Source organism: Wolffia australiana, chromosome 2 (genome assembly GCF_029677425.1).
Source record: "Wolffia australiana isolate 7733 chromosome 2, ASM2967742v1".
NCBI lineage: Eukaryota > Viridiplantae > Streptophyta > Magnoliopsida > Alismatales > Araceae > Wolffia > Wolffia australiana.
This window is the reverse complement of record NC_135836.1, coordinates 12,833,092-12,852,441: the sequence shown is the minus strand read 5'-3', so window position 1 is coordinate 12,852,441 and position 19,350 is coordinate 12,833,092. Positions and strand designations below refer to the sequence as shown.

At 36.7% G+C, this 19,350-nt stretch overlaps 2 protein-coding genes across 2 annotated transcripts; one reads left to right on the top strand and one right to left on the bottom strand.

The window, feature by feature from the left end:
• Positions 1-311: 311 nt before the first annotated feature.
• LOC144716910 (WEB family protein (DUF827)) lies at positions 312-1,254 on the bottom strand. Its single transcript, XM_078592180.1, has 3 exons — positions 1,120-1,254; positions 944-1,000; positions 312-794 (listed from the first exon to the last, which is right to left on the bottom strand). The coding sequence occupies exons 1-3, from the start codon at positions 1,246-1,248 to the stop codon at positions 312-314; spliced, it is 669 nt and encodes a 222-aa protein (XP_078448306.1). The 5' UTR covers positions 1,249-1,254.
• Positions 1,255-14,412: 13,158 nt separating this feature from the next.
• LOC144716280 (protein REPRESSOR OF VERNALIZATION 1-like) lies at positions 14,413-16,482 on the top strand. Its single transcript, XM_078591397.1, has 6 exons — positions 14,413-14,904; positions 15,186-15,320; positions 15,472-15,555; positions 15,625-15,684; positions 15,743-15,832; positions 15,910-16,482. The coding sequence occupies exons 1-6, from the start codon at positions 14,413-14,415 to the stop codon at positions 16,168-16,170; spliced, it is 1,122 nt and encodes a 373-aa protein (XP_078447523.1). The 3' UTR covers positions 16,171-16,482.
• The last annotated feature ends 2,868 nt before the right edge of the window (positions 16,483-19,350 follow it).

Here is a 19,350-nt window from a genome sequence, read left to right as displayed (position 1 = left end):
CTCACCAAACAGTGAGATACAAGATAAATAGCTCAGCTAATAAACATCCAACACCTGCCCATATGCATAGTCGACGGGATGAAGTTCAGAATGATGCTCAAATCTAGTGGTCAGGACTAAAGATAGACTGAGGATCGAATCTTGTGGTCAACATTAAAGATAGGCTCGGTACATCAGATGTAACACAGTTTGGGGGAATATACTACAATCTCGTGCACCATCTCTGTCCCATTTTCTCTTCACTTCTTTACAATGCCGAGATTACCGGAGGCCTGAGAAAACAAGGAAAACGCCGAAGATCTAGCGATTTTCTACCTCGAGGAGAAGATGATGCCGAGGTTAGAGATCAGGGTCTTCGCCTTCCTATGCTTCTTAACCGAGGTAGAATCTGAGAGTTGAGGCTCTGGGAGCTGTATCTTGAAGACCTCCGGTGTATCCGCATTAATCACCTGAACAAGTGAAGGCGGCTCGGCGAACCTGACGTACCGTCTCCTAATCTCTTGTCTCTCTTCAGAGCTGGAGGGTCCCTCTTCTTCTTTCAGCTCTCCAGACTCAACCGTAGATACAAGTTCATTCACCTCCTCTTTAGGCCCGTTCTCCATTTTTAATGATTTTAATCTCATGAGTTCTTCTCTTGTCATCTGAAGCTCATCTCTCAGCGAGGTCAATGCAGTGACCATCAGCATGCCTTCTGTTCTCGCCATCTCCAGCATCTGCCGCGTTTCCGCAAGCTCGGCGTGGATCAAAGCTAAACTGGAAACCGTATTATCCTCAATCTTTCTTGTTTCCTCCTTCTGATCAGGTGAAATAAACGAGTAAAAATCCCGCTTAAACGGCTTCATGAAAAAATGGTACAAAGAGAGAATAACAACGCTAAAAAGGGAGACTAAAACATACTTCAATTTGACGCAAATGGTTATCCGGTTTCAAAACTGAAGCTCACCCTGGCACCGAGAATCCGGGAGGAGGGTGCAGAAGCGTGTCGCGGAGCGTCTGGGCACTTGAAACAATCAACTGAGTTTTAGATAAACAGAATGTTTTGATAACGCTCCGAGGAGGAGTGTATGAACTGAAATCAAATACAACTATAGAGAATATGAGATCAAGCAGTCTGAATACCTGATTGAGGTTGGACGCATATATCTGTTCCGCGAGGACTTTCTCTCCAAATAACATGAGCGCTTCTTTCACTGACCGGAAGGGAGTACGGGTATCGACCTCAGCTCTCCCACCGCCTCGTTCATCCATCGGCGGCATTATCCTTTTCTTCGTTTTTTTTCTACCTTGAAGGGAAATTCTTCTTATCAGTGCTCGGGAGTGTCGTCGGTTTATCGCCATCGGCTAGTCGATTGAAGCGCTTCATAGCTTTGCTTCCACTTCACTGTTGTCCCTACCTACATTCTTGGTGATGATGGCCGTTCTACCAACCTCCATTCCCTAACTATTACACATTTGATAATGGGTTTGAGCTTTTACTGAAAGAGTTATTAGTCCGCCTCCCGGACTATGTTAGAATTCTCGGTCATTTGTATAGGGGAAAACTAAATGGTTATCAATGGATATAGGTGAAAGAGAATGGAAGAAACAACATTTCTGCAGTATGAAACAAAGGTTCTTTAACTCTTAGAACTCTTCTGTATGTAGTAGTCTTTAATTTTTACTCTTGAGAATTTAGAGATGATCAAGATGTAGAGGACCGATAGACTCTGCAGAATAATGTCCCACAGGTACAAAGAGCCAAGCGAAGATGAAGGATGGGAAACAAGAGAACTCTCGAATGAAGATTGAGAATAGGGACCAATGAATTCCCAGTGAATTGTACGGAGAATGAAACCATATCTGATTTATAGTATGGTTTGGATCAGGCAAAAGTTATTTTTTTTGGTTAATGATGAAATGTTTTTTTCCAGTATTTTTAGATTTATTGAAATATTATTGATATGGCATTAAGAAACTTAAATCTGATTTTTTACTGTTGCTATTTCTGTTTAATATTTTTTGTTGTCTTTTTGGTTAATAATGAAATGATTTTGTCCAGTATTTTTGGATTAATTCAAATCGTATTGATATGTCATTAGGTAACTTAAATCTGGACGAAAATATTTTTTTATTCACGACTTCTTTTAATCACAAAGAAAACTTGAGAAGATTTGGTGTTGAAGGAAAATAGTTCGTTGTTTATAAATGATTACTGGTGTGATGGTAACATGTTTCATATTTTTATTGTGATTCATTTTTCTATTCGATTCATTCAACTACCTGAACGATAACGTCATGAAAATATTCACGAATAGTAATAAACATAGACAACAATGCCGCCCAGGGTAGATTTTCAAGGTTTAATATTTACTAAAATAGACCCTTGGTTCACTCATCCCTGGCACCATGTTTTTTTCCAAAATAAAGACAGAAATAGCTAGGCAGAATTGGGATAATTTTTCAAATATGTTTATTTTTCCAGAATCTCAAAGAATGTCCGGCTAAGAAAAGTATTGTAGTTTAAACAAAACTAAGATCTTATTCCACAAATATCAAAGTTAATCTTTATAATTGGAAGAACATTAATAATGGATGATGTCCCCTAAGACTGATAAAAAGATATACATTTGTGTAAACCTAGTTTGAAAAACCTGGAATAATAAAAATGTACACATCCAGTAGTAACAATAAATTTAATGACGTCTTCGCCAATATAACATGTCTTAAAATATTTGTCCTGTATTACTTACTTTTAAGTATTTATTAAATCTCGATATCTTATAGATATTGTCATTTAACTTTAAATATAAATGTAACCTACTCTAGTATGCAGTCCAATATGGTTGAGTAGTAAGGGGTAAAAGTGTAGAGGTCTATCAGTAGACATGATCATAAACTTACAGGGTTGACGAATATGAAATGCCCACCGATGGTAAGGACAAAGTTCATGGGAAAAATCTAATGAAGTACTTGGAATAGTATTTGCAAAGTAGTAAGTTTGATTCTATCATTTTTGTTCATAGGAATGAGATCATAGTATGAAACTATAAAATAATTTTAAATTTATATTCAATAAACTTTATTTTGGAGAAATGGGAACCATCTACAGGAAAATAGTGAATAATTTCTGTGTTTCATTTCAACAAAATAAATCACACAAGAATTCAACAAATAATCAAGATTTTAAAAAAATAGTTGCATGAGATTAGGATAACGTCTTGTTAGTTGTATGTAAATGATAGGTAATACATCAATGAATCCTTTGGAAAGCAAGAACAAACTGAAAAATAGATAAAATCAATGGACACTACAAACAAAAATATTTTTTAAAATAAATGAAGTACAAAAATTTGAGTTAAAAAATATCTTCAAGAAATTTACGCATGTTATGTTTTTCTAAACTATAATAAATGTATTTTATACTGTGATAATGTGAAATAATTAGAGGCAAACCCACATATCTATAAACACAGAGTCCACACTAATGGACATATATGTGGTCGGCAAGGCAATCACACATTCCACATCTCATTTCATACTCATTATAATGCACATTTCATGCATATAATGGAGTACATGAATACATGATCTGACTTAGTGAATTAAGATGAGATCGTAATACGGAGATCTCTAGTCATTATGCATGTATTCTAAATATTCCTATTTGAATGATACTTGAGAAGGACATCAAAGAATCCTGATAGTATAGAACTATCTAGCCTCACTCATATGATGAGTATGACCGATCCCGTAACCATTAGTGTGGAGACACTAAGGATAGATAGTTGATCCATACAAATCCCTGAATGGTATTATACCGAACTATCAATCAGGTTTGTTCACGTCATGGTTGTGTAAGTGGTCCTTAGACCTGAAACACCAAAGATGTCTTGTGGACGGACGGTTGTACTTTGACTATGACATATGTGTCCCTAATCATGGGATCCCAAATAGTATTAATTTGGGTTCATTAAGAAGTTCACGAAGACGATTAAGTGGTCAGTATGTGATCGTCCACCCTCAATATAAGAGGTGACAGCTCAAGGAAGACAATGTGATGAAATCCTTGGCCAAGGTAGTGAAATATCGGAGAAGAGTTCTCTAATGGTTTCTGAATGCATTATTATTAACTTGGATGACCGATTAGGATTTGACAGTTGACTGATAACATGCAAATTAATATACTTAATTACTGAATTATACATTCTATTTATGTGTTTTAATGGTCATATTTGCATGTTATCATGATAAAATACATTGAAATCAGTTAACATGTCGTTTTTCTATTATTTCATATTTTTTATCATTTTTTACATGGAATTTGACATTGTTTCAGTGAAGAAATATTTTTACATGATTTTATTTGCTTGGTTTAAGGTCAGTAAATCATCTCCTGATTTTTCTGAATTTTTCCCATATTTTTATGAATTTTTCTGAATTTTTCTGACCATTATTTAGGCAAGAAATGATTTTTATTTAATTAAATAATATATTGATTATTTATTTTGCATTTTAAATGCATTTAAAATGAATATCCACGTCATTCGCCCGAAATTCGGGCGAATGAAGGGATATATTAATTAAATAAGAAAGGAGAGAAGAGAGAAGAGAGATAGGAAAAGTCAAATAGAGTGATTAAAAGAGAGAGAGAGAGAGAGAGAGAAAAGCGGAAGAGAGAGGAGAGAGAGTAGAGCGGCTAGAGAGGAGAGAGAAGAAAAGATATTTAATAGGAGGAGAGAGATTTGAAAAGTCAGAAAGAGCGGCTAGAGAGGAGAGAGAAAACCAAGGCGGAAATCGACGCCGATCATTGGCGTTTATTTAAAACAATGATTTTTTTCTTTTTCTCTCTCTCTCTTCTAACCAAGCGAAAAAAGCACTATTTTGTCCTTTTCTGTTTTCTTAAAAAGCAGCGAAAAAGTGCGGCCGACGCGGACAACGAGGGTGCACGTGTCCCGAAACACGGAAAGCGAGAAAATCAAGCCCAGCCAATAGGAAATTCTGATTTTTTAGAAAAAATAAAAGAGATCCAATGGCCCACATTTGATCTCACTAAAACTGCGATATCTTGAGATCTACAACTCCGATTGGGCTGAAATTTTGAGGGCAGGTTCGTCTTTTCCTCCTCTACAATCTGGACGGTTGGATATTTAAATAGAGGTCAGAAAAAAAGGTGAAATTCACTTTTGGAGGCTCTCCCCAAGCAATCGGCCAGGAAGGACACAGGAGGCATTCTGGAAGTCGTCAGATCTGGATCTCTTTATCAAATTTGTAAGTTTCTGAATTGTATTTTATCATCTTCTAGAACGATTCGAAAACGCCTTGGCATGGGCGAAATGTACATGCCCTAGATTCATGTTTTGAATGCATCAGCACTTCTTTTTGATTTGGATTCGAGATCTGACTTTTGATAATTAATTCTTAATCATTTTAGGACATTTCTGCTTCATTACATTTTTAATTTAGGGTCGAAATTGGGGCTTTCCCCAATTTCTTCACTTTCTCTCTCTAGGTTAATTTGATTTGTTTCTCTCTCTATATTTTGGTTTTTATTGTTTAGGAATTTAATTTAATATATAAAAAACCCAAAAATAAAATTTGAACCGAAAATTCATCCATTTTGAACTCCAATTCAAAAATCACTTTCTTGATTATTAATTTCCCAATTTTAATTCTGAAAATTATTATAAATTTTATTAAATTGGGAAATTAATAATTTATATTTTTATGAGCTTAAAATAATAATAATATTCTTATCTGGAATTATCTGACCGAAATCAAAATTAAGTTTTACTTAATTTTGATTATTTTAAGAATATTATTTAATATTAATTGAATTAAATATTGCAAAATTCAAAATTACTTGACTTGATTCATAAAAATTGTTTGAAAATTCTGAATTGTTGCCTCCTTGCGGATCGACCCCTTGCTTGCTCTATATTCTTATTTAGTAATTAAGGGAATTATAAATTTATTGCATAAGTCTAAAAAGCGCAACGACCACGTAATTTTACGTGATTTTTCGGCTTATCATTGACCATACCCTAAGTCATCCTAGAAGCGTCAAGCGGATGAGGGACTATACATACATGGTAACCGATGATGAAAAGGTTCAATAAGTAAGTCGATACACACTCCTTTGTATACTCTAGAGCATGGGGTGTAGTTTGACACCCCGTGTGTTGGAGACTCGACCAATCAATTGGGTTAAATCGATCTGACATTAATTAATATATATGATGATATAGTTAATTAAATTGGAAGGCCAATAAAAAATACCCATTTAGTTTAAATAGGGGAAGGCTTTGAATGAAATTCACCCAGGCCAGAATTGTTCAAGGGCCTTTCTCCTTCTTCTCCCTTCTCCCCGCACCCGCTCTCCATCCCCGATGCGATCGGGCCGGTGTAATGACGGGGACGGAGATTGAATGGAGCTCGTCAATGAGAAGGAGGAGATTTGACGTGCTGAGGATCGTGTGGATTTGTCTAGAGTCTGCGCACTTGAGTAGCTCTATTCGTCTGACTCTGGGATCTAAGAAATAGTGGATGCGATCCGTGCACAAGTTCTTCGTTCAATAATTTTATCGATGTCTTTTGTTTCCGTTCAAGTCTTCCGATGCAGAATGTTTTGATCTAGGCATGTAGAACCCAACACACACATTGTCAATAAATTAAATACATGGGAGCAACTTAGTCTTTAATGAACTGGTATATTGGTATTTCTAAAGGGCTATATTTGTAACAATTATTATAGTTTAACTCAACAAAAGTTCATCAAATTTGAGAATAAAAATTTTACTATATCACATCTACTATAAGTTTTAAAGATATTTAGTGTCATTTGAGTTGATAAATGTAAAACTTAATGGATATATGCGCATATGTCCATAGCTAACATAATTTACATTTCTAAAATTTATGTTTCTTCCACAGAAAAATAGATTCACTTACCTAACATGTGGTAATCATGCCACAGACATTCAAAAACAATACACAAATTTTATTTTCTAATATGTAACTTGTTGATTCCATTTATTTGCCTCATAAGTTACTATATAAAAATTTGAATTTTTATAACCTAATTGATTGAATGATGATAGGATAACCTCCAACATTATATGTTTGAAAGGGATAAACCAAGCATACAAATTACAAAGGTGTGACTAGATTTAGATACAAGTAGATCATGATAGACGAGGAATACGAGACCCTTGTGGATTTTGTGATGTCAGGAGACACTCCCATCAAATTTTACAGTAAAGGTCATGTGGTGATTCTCTTGACCTTTGGTGAATAGGACATGTCTCATTTAAGGAGGCCCTTGAAGATCATGTCATGCAAAAACAAATCAACATTATTGAGCCTCATACGCTCGTGAAAGGTAACATTTCTCACAAAAAGTATGTCCATTCAGGTTTCCCGGTACATAGGCATGAAATATTCCACTAAAATATTATGTTGTTAAAGAAGTGAATGTATCTATAATATCTCAGCCATAGTGCCAAGCATGGCATGCTATCCAGCATGTGCACTAAACCAACAACTCTAATTTGGGTCATTTATTTAAGAGAGAGAGACATAACACTTTTGATGACTTTGGTTTATCTTCCTTAGGTGACGTCATACTTTGGCACAGAGATATAATCACTCAAATATGTGTTTTGATGATGCAAGAAGAGCGCTACACATAATTTCTCAAGCAGATTGACCTGCCAGACCAGAAAAGTTATCCCTTGGACATCCCCGAAAGGTATAAAGTTACTTACAGTATTTTGATTGATGCCATAAAGAAAAGGAACACACTTGACATAATAGCATTAAGCATGCTAAAAAACCAGTCTTTGTTCACAAAGAATGGGAAATAATAAGGACTTTGCCATAAAATTGTAATGCTCGAGATGCCCACCGACCTCGTCTACTAATAAGTCCAAATTTAAGGGTTTTAATTTGTTGTTTTAATTCAGACTTAACCAACAATACTTATGAAAATTTCAACTTAAATACTCTATAATTAATATATGGCAAGTAAGGGGCCGATCCACAGAGAGGCAGAAATTTAATTTGAGAATTTTTCTCAAATTCTGAATGAAGAAAATAATGTAAAATTAAAAATACAATTTATAGAATTTTTCTAGCTTTTTAATTCATTTATAAAATTTCCTATGACATAAATTGAAGCAGAAATATAAAAAAAATACAAAAATTTTACACTAATTTTCTTAATTTTAATTAACTATAGAAATTGAAAATAAATAATTTTAGAATCTTATGAAATTTAATTTACACCAAAAACCACTAGAATCATTAAAATGAGAGTTCAATATTTTTTAAAAAAATTTAGATGTGAAATTTACTGAAAATTGATTATATTATTTTTAAGTATTTTCCTTTTTTAGAATTTTTAAATGCAGAAAATAATTTTCCTATTTTTCTGATTTTTCCTGATTTTCTTATAATTTTAAAAGCTAAAGTAAAGAATATACCTGCTCCAGCAATCCCCAACAGCGACACTGGTGATGACGGCGGCAGTGGTGGCAGACCAATTGGGCCTGGTCTTAGTGGGTCAGCCCACTAAGGTTCAGCCCAATTTGGCTAAGATAGGACTTAGCCAAATGTGCTAAGCCCTATTGGGCTTCACACAATACGGTCTGGACTTAGCCGATTTGGCTAAGTCATGCACAGGGCTCCCTTGTGCCCTGTGGTCACGCACACTGCCCGCGCACAGACTGGTGGGCAGAGGGGTTCCCCTGCCGCACACGTACGGCATGTCACCGCATAGCGGTGGCAGCACAGGGGGAAATTGATTTTTTTTCGAAGGATTAACTGATTTTTTTAATAGGATTTTTTTGGGATTTGAAAGAAAAATGATAGAGGATCTAGAGAGAGACAGGAATGGATTTTCGAGAGATAAATAAATGGTTTTAGAGGGATAAAATTTCAAAATGACAAGATAGAGAGAGAAAATGAGGAGATAGAGCGAGAAAATGAAGAGATAGAAAGAGAAAATGAAGAAGGGGTAGAGAGAGTTGGAGATGGAATTTGAAGGTGTAAATGAAGATGATTATTTATGAAATTATTTGGGAATTAACTAGAGATATGGATGAAGGTCTAGAGAGATAAATAATTTATTCTAGAGAGAGAAAGGTCGAAATGAGGGGATAGAGAGAAAATGAAGAGAGAGTGTGGAAGGAGTTTGAGATATAATTTGAAGGTGCAACTGAAGAATATTTTTTATGAAATTTCTAGGGGAGTAACTAGAGATATAGATGAAGGCCTAGAGAGATAAAAATCTGACCCTGGATATAGAAAGTAGGGAAAATGAGTGTTTAGAGTGAGAAAGTAATGTATTTTAAGAATAAATGGATAGATAATGATGGGAAAATGGAAATCTAACTTCATAAAATCTCAATGTAAGCTTAGTGAGCCCTCAATTCTTCCTCTCAATTCTGTATCTGTATATTTTTCCAGGATCAGGCATTTTTGAATGCAAACAAGAGTTGAGATTGAGTGAAAACTTCAATAAACTTACATCAAGCAGGTTGAGCAACCTGGATTCTAAAATATGCCTTGTCCTGCTGGCCAGCCACTTTCTGGAGCACAACCAGAATGAGAGAAAATGAGGGGAAAAAATAATACTTATACAATGGGAGAAATACAAAAATACCCCTTTGGCCATTTTCTATTCTCTTTTCTTGCCATTTTGCCTCTTTTTCTCCATTGGTTGAGAGCTTTCCCTTGTAACCTTTAGCTTCTTTCTTTATAAGGCTTTTGAGAGCCCAATAGGCAGGTCATTAGTGACCCATCTTCCTAAGATTTCTCTTTTGAAGGTCCACAACTCCTTTTGATCCTTTCAAGCCGCTTTGTAGAATCACTAAGCTCCCAAAAATTCTCTAACTCTTCAAGAGTTACCATCTTCTCATTCCTGTAAATTTCTGCACATGTTAAAAGATAGAATACTCATCATTAATACAATGTCTTGACTTAAAAGAAGTCAAGGAGTTTGGTCAAAAATAACCATAATGTACAAAAATTAGAATTTATAGCTAGTGCATAAATATTTAGTTAATTCAAGTGATAACATGATAAATTCTAAATTAATAATACCAAAAACATCTAAAATGTATGGAAATATGTATGCACTTATCATGTTATCATGGAAATATACATGCATTTATCATGTTATCATGTACCAATCAAAGGTGCCTCTAGAAAATGAAGCCATTGCTATAATAATGTGATATGAGGTATAAGAGATGCAACCATGTTATTGATCAATTGTGCCATATTGATGCGACAGGAGAAATGTATCTACAACATTAATCCTCAGCTGCAACCAGGCCCTCAGAATTGGTGAACTCATTGATCTATTCACAAAGATGTATTTAGTTGATTGCGACCACAAACATGAGGCCATATTTTATGTGCATAATTTATTACATGTGAACAATTAGACAATTGATGAGAATAGTGGGGAATGTTTCTTCGAGAGGTTTTCATCTGGTGTTCCCAACTAAATCATTTTTAAGAGAAACACTTGAAGAATTGTTGCTTGACAGTGATTAGAAGCCTGCCATTGATCCAGGGCACAAGCAAGATGTGTTGCACATCAGCTCACCTCCTATTTAGTAACAGAGCCATTCAACTAGTGGTGATAACAGGTGAACACTTATACCTATGGTTAGGAAGGGTTGCAAATAAATAGATGTCAATCATGGTGAGGAGTCCACTCTATGAGAGATTCTTATCCGCCAATCATGACGTTTGCAAATATAAGTGATCTAACTGAAGGCATAGACCATCGAGCTACTCATAAACCTATTATAAAATGTTTCATTTTTATATAATATCTATAGTTGTAAAATAGTTATGTATTTTTTGAAATTTTATAAATTATTTCATATTATCTAACATTGGTGAATGTCAATATTATAAAGGTAATTTCCAAGTTACGCATATATTTTAAAATAATTCATGTCTATTTGATATCTTATATTTTTATTGTGCAAAAATATTTAATACTTTTGTTATTTTCTATAAAGCAGTCTTTAATTTAAAATTCAGTATAACTTTAATTCCAATTTTGATGGAAATATATGTGGCCGGTAGGCCAATCACACATTCCATGTCTCGTTCCATGTTCATTAATACAACATATTCGTTATAGTGCACATCTGATGCTTATAATGAAGTCCATGAATACATGATTGGACTTAGTGAATTAGGATGAGATCGTAATACGGAGATCACTAGTCTTTAAGCATGTGTTCTAAATATTCTTATTCGAAGGATACGCGAGAAGGAGATTGAAGTATCCGGATAGAATAGCACTATCTAGCTTCACTCATATGATGAGTATGGTCGGTCCCGTAGCCATTAGTGTGGAGACACTAAGGATAGATAGTGGGTGCTCTTTGGTGGAAAGAGTTCACTGAATTGTTCCATACGAATCCCTGAATGGTATTATACTAAACTGTCAATCAGGTTGATTCATGTCATGGTTGTGTAAGTAGTCCTTAGACCTGAGACACCAAAGACGTCTTGTGGACGGACGGTTATACTTTGACTATGGCCAACAAGTCTCTAATCAGGGGATTCTAAACGGTCTTAGTTCGGGTAGATCAAGAAGTTCACGAAGACAATTGAGTGGTCAAGATAGGACCGTTCACCCTCGGTTTAAGGGGTGACAGCTCAAGGAAGATGATGCGATGGAGTCCTTGGCCAAGGCAGTGAAATATCGGAGAAGAGTTATTTGATGATTTCCGAATGCATCAGTACTAACTCAGATGACCGATCAGGGTTTGACAATTGACCATACCCTAAGTCTTCCAAGGAGCATCAAGTGGATGAGGGACTATACATACACGGTAACCGATGACGAACAAGTTCCACGAAGTGAGTCGATACACACTCCTTTGTATCTTCTAGAACACTAGGTGTACCTTGGCACCCCATGTGTTGGAGACTCAACCTATCGATTGGGTTAAATCGATCCGACATTAATTAATCTATGTGATGATATAGTTAATTGATTTGGAAGGCCAATAAAGGTTATTGGGCTGCTAGAGTCGCTAACAAGACTTATACATGGGCCAAGACGGTCACACGCAAATGGTATCTTGGACGTCGGAAGATATTCTTAAGTTTTGGGGGTTTTATGAAAAATACCCACTTAGTATAAATTGGGGAAGGCCACGAACAAAATTCTCCCAGGCCAGAATTTTTCAGGGGCCTTTCTCCTTCTTCTCCCTTCTCCCTACACCCCCTCTCCATCCCCGATACGATTGGGACGACGTAACGACGACGACGACAGAGATTGAACGGGGCTCCTCAAAGAGAAGGAGGAGATTCAACGTGCCAAGGATCGCGTGGATATGTCTAGAGGCTGCACACTTGAGCATCTCGTCTTGTCTTGCTTCGGGATCGAAGAAATCACGGATGCGATCCGTGCAAAGGTGCTTCGTTTCATGATTTTACTGATGCCGTTCTATTTCTATTCAAGTCTTTCGCTACGAAATATTTTGATTTATTCATCCATATCAAGGCCTTTAGAATCCAACACCGAGGACAGCGTGGATACGTCTAGAGGCTGCACACTTGAGCAGCTCAACTCGTCTCGCTCCTGGATCGAAGAAATCATGGATGTCATCCGTGCACAGGTTCTTCGTTTCATGACTTTATCGATGCCGTACGATTTTACAAAGGCTTCCACTACGTATTGTTTTGAATTCTTCATCCAAATCTAGGCCACTAGAACCCAACAAATTTTCCATTTTATTTTGTAAGTTTTTGCGATGTACATTACAACTTTTGCCCAAATCAACACCATACATTACACATGGGAGATTTATATAGTAGGCATTTTGTACAGAGTGTGAAAATTTGCACTTCATGACACAACCACCCCAAAAAAATATAGATAGATAGTGATAGGTAGATGCAAATAGATACAATGAGAGAGAGAGAGATTATGATGTAGGATCAGTTCTAATCTATGCATGCCCCCATCTCAAAATTGAATGACAATATCCAGATGTATGTTGTACTCGATATCAGATATGGGAAATCTGGTATCCTTCTGCACCGTTATCCCCATATCGGATGACAATATTGAATATTTCAGTTGTTAGAATACTGATATCTGACATTGTCTTCATCTCGAGGGTTGGTTCCAATATCAGCATCCATTTTCATCTTAGATGCTGGAGGACAATATTAGGTGTTGAACAATTGTTTTCTTGATACCCAACATGCAAGTAGAAATATCATTTGAACCGCTTTTCATTAGACGATTAATATTTAATTATGCCAGTACCACCCACAAAATAATTCCAGAAACAACAGTAATATTATGTACATGGCAGCTCCCGTAGCTATGGAGACACTAGGACATAATATGAGATTTCTTTGGAATAAGGGGTATGCTAAAATCATCCATATTAATCAATTATTGGTACTACACCTAACATCAATAAGTTTGGTTCATGGTATGGTCTTGTAAATGGTCCTTAAACCTACAGCACCAAAGACATCTTGCAGCTGGATGTTTGTATTTTGAATCCAAATTATCAGCCTCTAAACATGAGATTATAAGCCATCATCATTCTAATGCAGCATGGAATACATGAAAGTGATTGTGTGGTCAAGATGTGATGGTTTGTAAATCAATAAATAAGGGTTCAAAAACTGTCTGAAGGTGTCATTTGATGCAAAAAATACAATATAATGATTGTTTATTCAGAACACGTGTAAGGTGCAAATATATGGCACATATTTAAAAAGTTTTTTTCAGCTTCAAATTGTATACACTTTTTGGGACTTCAATAAAATATTTAATTGTTAATAATTTGATGGAAATAAATTTAAAGTGAAGTGAAAAATATTGATAAGTATTAGTAAAATGATAAAATAATTAATTAAGATTTTATTTTAAATAAATTCTACTAGTAGTAAAAGATATTAGGAAATTTTAGATGAAGAAATGACTGATAATTTAGGTGTATGCCTTTAGTGGTATTTTGTGGGTGGTCTTGCGTGCTTTTCAAAGAGGAGCCACTTTTACACGAATCAAAATACATTTTTTCCTTTCGTTTTCTGCCATCCTGGTGCAATGCGTCCCTAAAATAATAAACCTATTTCAAAATCTGGACATCAGTTTTTGATATACGGCACCATCATCCGTCATTGTCCTTATTACCCATACTTTATCCACCACTCGATCTCGGACACTCGATATCGGGTGGACATTCGATATCCGCATCCGACATAGTCTCGATTTCATCCAGATGTCAGATTATGGATACGTAGATGGGACTGGGCAAACACTAATGGATACTACGGCACCTGGCTCCATGTTATGTAGACACCTGTACGTGAAGCAATAAAGCGCTTCCTAAACCTCGGCTTAGTCAGGGATTGGATTCATCGTTATTCGGTGTGATGGAGAAAAGGCGGTTCGAAGAGCTCTCGTTCTACGAGGAAGAGGAAGAAGCTGAACATAGACTGGCTGCAATCGACGAGCAGAATGATTCAAAGAAAGCACGAGCAGAAGATCCAGAGAAAGCTGACGATAGAACGGAAGAAGTTGAAGGCGAAGGAGTTACGCAGAGCACAAACGATGCAGAGTTTTCCATGAAAACTATTTCGCCTGGAGGAAACCAAGATAGTCAGGAGAATGCGAAACTATCTGGAGAATTCCTCAGCCCCGAGATGGCTGGAAGTATTCTTTCAAGGCCCACTTATGAATACAATTCAGCAGCCTCTAAGCAGGTCAGCTCTCCCAGAGATGACTCTGAAGTTCTCGTCGCCTTAGAGAAGTTTGGAGAACTGCCCGGAGACTCTCACCGAGTTAGGTGGCTGAAGAAATTGGCCGATGGGTTTCGGTCAGCTGAATGTTTGGAGGAGAAACTGACGGAGGAAAATAGAAAGGAGGTAAGGAGAAAAAATATCTCTTGTTTTTGTAAAGAGGAAGGGAAAATATTTTAGAGATGGAATTTGCGGTGTCAACCAATAGAGTTTATAGTTTTTTTTTAATATCTTCTCAGGAACAAAAATATATATTTTTTGTTTTACTTTCACCCAGTTTGAAACTTCTTGTTGACGAATTATCTTCAGAGTTATTCAAATCAGAACAAGCTCCAGTGTTTTGCCTGGCCTAAGTAAACTAGTATCTTAGTGTTCATGTGTTGATCTATTTTACGTTTCTTTTGTAGGGTAAGAAAAGAATGTCCTGGCTGGATACTGCTCTTCCAGCAACGGTTGCTCTGGAGAAGGTAGTACACGAGGCGATTGGCACCGATTTCCGCAAGTATAATCAAAAGATGAGGCAACTCGACTTCAATCTCAAGGTCATAATCACGCTCGTTTATATTACTTCCATTTGCTCATCACCATCATCGCGCCATGCCGAGATTCTTGGCTTGTGGAATTTTCCTATTACCGTGCTTATTGAATTGGGAACCGAAACCCACAATTTAACGATCACGAGACATCTTCCAGCACAACCCGCTGCTCACAAAGCGTTTCCTGACTGGGGAGCTAACCCCCACAGTAATAATGAATATGAGCCCAGACGAGTTAAAGGTAAAATTACGGATTGAATCTTTGATTCTTCGAGTTTTTTTTTCAGAAAACATTGCGTTTAATTCTCAGGAAGGCGCGGCATTTCATGAGAAGAGGACGAAAGAACCGGATCACTCGGAGTTCATCCAGGTAAAAGTAAGTCTGAACTGTTTCCTGAAATTTATTATAACTCGTGATAAAAACTCAGATGGCGGAAGCTCGTTGCTCGAGATGCTCGGAGACGAAAGTCGGAGTCGTGGAGATCATCCACGCTGGAGGACATGGCGACAGGTATCAGGTCTGTAATTTCTAACAATATCTAGTATCCAAAATACTTTCTTATTATCTGACAATATCCAAATACTTGTTTACTAGCTTGAATGCGCGTCATGCGGCCACAGCTGGTCTGCCTCCATAGACGACATAGCCTCGCTGACTATCGACACGTCGAGCGCGGTACGCAACGTGGGCGCGGCGCCATGGGCAACAGCGAAGTTTGAAGATGTTGAGAAGAAATTAACGAGCCCCCATGAAGGCGGCACGCTGTCTCCCGATCCTGTCAAGAAAGTGACCGAGCTGTACATGCCTGTGCTGGAGAGGAATAGGTCTCCCACTTCGCCGAAGATGGCGGATTAGAGAAGAGAAAAGATAAGTTCTTCTCTCGTCTATGTAAAAAAGATCACTCAATGGTATTGTTATTTAGCTTGTCTTTATGTCCTTTTTGGGATCTGTAAAAGTCTTGGTAGGAGGTTATGAAAAGACCCTCTTATCATCTAGACATGATAGTTGGCTGATTTTTAATAAGTTTTTAAATCCTTGTAGGGCCCCCCCAACCCCCAAGCCACCTGATCAACCAAAACCTGGCTAACCGATGTCTCCATCCGCCCCCCCCCTTCTTGCATCCTTTTCTAGCACTAGCACTTGCTTTGCCAATTCTTCGCCGATGATCAATCAGGACATGTCAATGAGGAAACCTTCCCATTGGAGAAAGTAGAAATATATGTCAATTCTTAGCTAACTGATGGAAATGTATGTGGCTTGCAATTCTTAATGCATGTTTCACATTCATACAGTATATATTTATTATAATGTGTGTGATACTTATTATTTAGGTTTTTGAATACAGCAATCACTAAGTTAATTATGATCATAATATTGAGGTAAGTATTCAAACGTGTTCTAAATATTCCTATTTGAAGGAAATCAAAAAAGACATCAAAAAATTGAGATAAAATAGCATTACTTCGTCTCCCTCATATGATGAGTATGGATGATCTCATAATCAGTAATGTAGATACATCAAGGATACATAGTGGGTGCTCTTTGGCAAAAAGAGTTCGCTGAATTTATTTGTATGAATCAATCAGGTTGATTCATGTCACACTTGGGGTAGTGTTCATTAGACTTGGGACTCCAAAAATGCATTCCGATGGACGATTGTGTTTTAACTACAAGTCCCTAATCTGGGGCTTTTAAATCGACTTAGCTCGGATGCATCAAGAAGTCGACGAAGGCGATTGTGTGATCAAGATGGGATCGTCAACCCTTAAGATTAGAGGATATTAACTCCAGGAAGATAATGCAGTTAGATCTATAGCTATAGTAGTAAAAATATTGTAGATTTTTTTGTAGATATTTTTTTTCCATTCATACGGACAATAATGACCAATTAGGGTTAGGCGATTAATTATCCCCTGCTTATTTTGGCAGTCTCGGGCAAAAGAGAGATTATACATATATGATGACTGATGTTAATAACGGTTCAATCTTACACTTGTTATAGTCCTTTATACCTGATAAGCCAAAATAGGGGTGAATTATGCAATTTTATTATCCTTTATCGTTGTTGACTTTAGCTTATTACAATAAAATTTATAAAAACCTTAACTTAAGATGTGTAATAATAAGTATAGGTATCGTCTAAGGGAAGCTAGTAACAAATTAAATTAGTGACCTACTTGAATAATTTGACCCTAATTAGAGTTAATTTAATCTTCAATGAAGATCAAACGACCCTAATTACATGAAGAGTTTAGAAAGGTGGGTAGAAGAGATGGGAAGAATAGAAGAACTAGGGATCTCTAAATTGACTCCTGTGATCCAATAAAAAGTATCAAAGGAGTCAAGTAGAGAGATTAAGAAAAGAGTTTGATTTTGGTTGCTTTGGGGGGAAATGGGTATCCAAATTCACTAACTACTATATAATAAACACAATCTAATATATCCTAGAAATTAAACTTGTTTATAATTTTTTTTCTTAATGTGAAAATAGAATAGCTAGATCAATTTCATAATCTCTCCTCTCCATCCTAGTAAAGGCTTGTACACGCCACTCAAGCCAAGCGATTTAGAAATGCAGACCAAGATCAAGAAGACAAGTCACATATTTCATTAACACATAATCCAAATTACACCAAAATTCAAATATAATGAAGTAAAAAATACCAAATACAAATGATCCAGGCTGGTTCTCCTCTCTGTCTTGCATCTGTGAAAGAGCCCCTTCCTCAAATCAATTTATGCTTTAATAATTATGTTAAGTAGTAAAAATTACCATTTACCCCCAATAAGTAATTACTTTTTATCCATCAACATAGGCTTGACTGAATATCATACAGATAGAAAGAGGTCAAGATGAGAAAATCCATAAAAATTTGAGCTCAATCCGACTTTAGGATCAAAAGTTATTGACCAATCAGAGCAGTTGGATCAATATTCATTTATTTAATTAAATTTTTCCAATACACGCAATCGCGTGTCGATAGCTGATTGGCTGGCTGATTTTCAAGTGAATTTGTCAAGTTCATCCTCGGCGCGTCACATATCCCCAGCTGGAAATAAGAGAAAATAAAAAAATACACACAATACATTTTAACCCGCACTTCCATGTGCGTTGTTACTAGCGCAGCCCAATGAGAAGCTACCACGTCACCTTCCGTGCATGCGCTTTGTATTCATAGCACGGGTGGTGCATTTACTGCCCAGGAGAGATATTTCTGCAAATCGGATTTAAGCCTTCAGATTCTCTTCCGATGTCCGAGATCGTGCCACATAGCATCACGAAATCCAGTTCTTGACATTTTGTGCAAAACTCTCTTCTTTAATACGCGCGCGCAAATTGATGTCGCCCAAAAATGTTTATGCATATTCCCTCCACTTTCTCTCTCCTCCACTTTCCTAAAAAGCCATAAAAAATCCAGATTATTTCAACAAAACCTCCAACTATTTTGAATTTGATCTTTGCACCTACAATGCTCGACCGAGAGCTGGTTTATGGGTCAGGATCCACACGCGTCATCCGTCATGTCACACGTCTCCGTGACGGAAGCATGACGGATGACGTGATGGTAACGGTGATGGTTTTAGGGGTCCGTGACGGTGCCGATGACGTATGAGAAGTGGTCGTGAGGAGGACGATGATGGATGATGAATTGGTCGTGATGGGGACATGGCGGTGACGGGGTGCCCCGGACATGTGACGTGACGGAACGGGCGTCACGGATGACGGCCGTGACAGAATTTTTGAAAAGTTAAAACAGACAAAAAATACATATAAAATCATTATTTTTAAGCTGTTCGACGGCTGAGATTTCGCCACGTGACGTCGCCATTTCATTTTCCTGAAATTTTGCATAGAAGTCTCTGTTTTGCTTTGGACGCAAAACCGACGCTGCCTATAAATAATTGGAGTTATACCCCTGATTTTCTGTCCTCCAAATTTACCTAATAAAAACCATAGGAAATTTTAACAATTATACAACTTACTTTAGAAATTACTGTAATATCCTATTTTCCTGCAAAGTGTTCACTGTCACC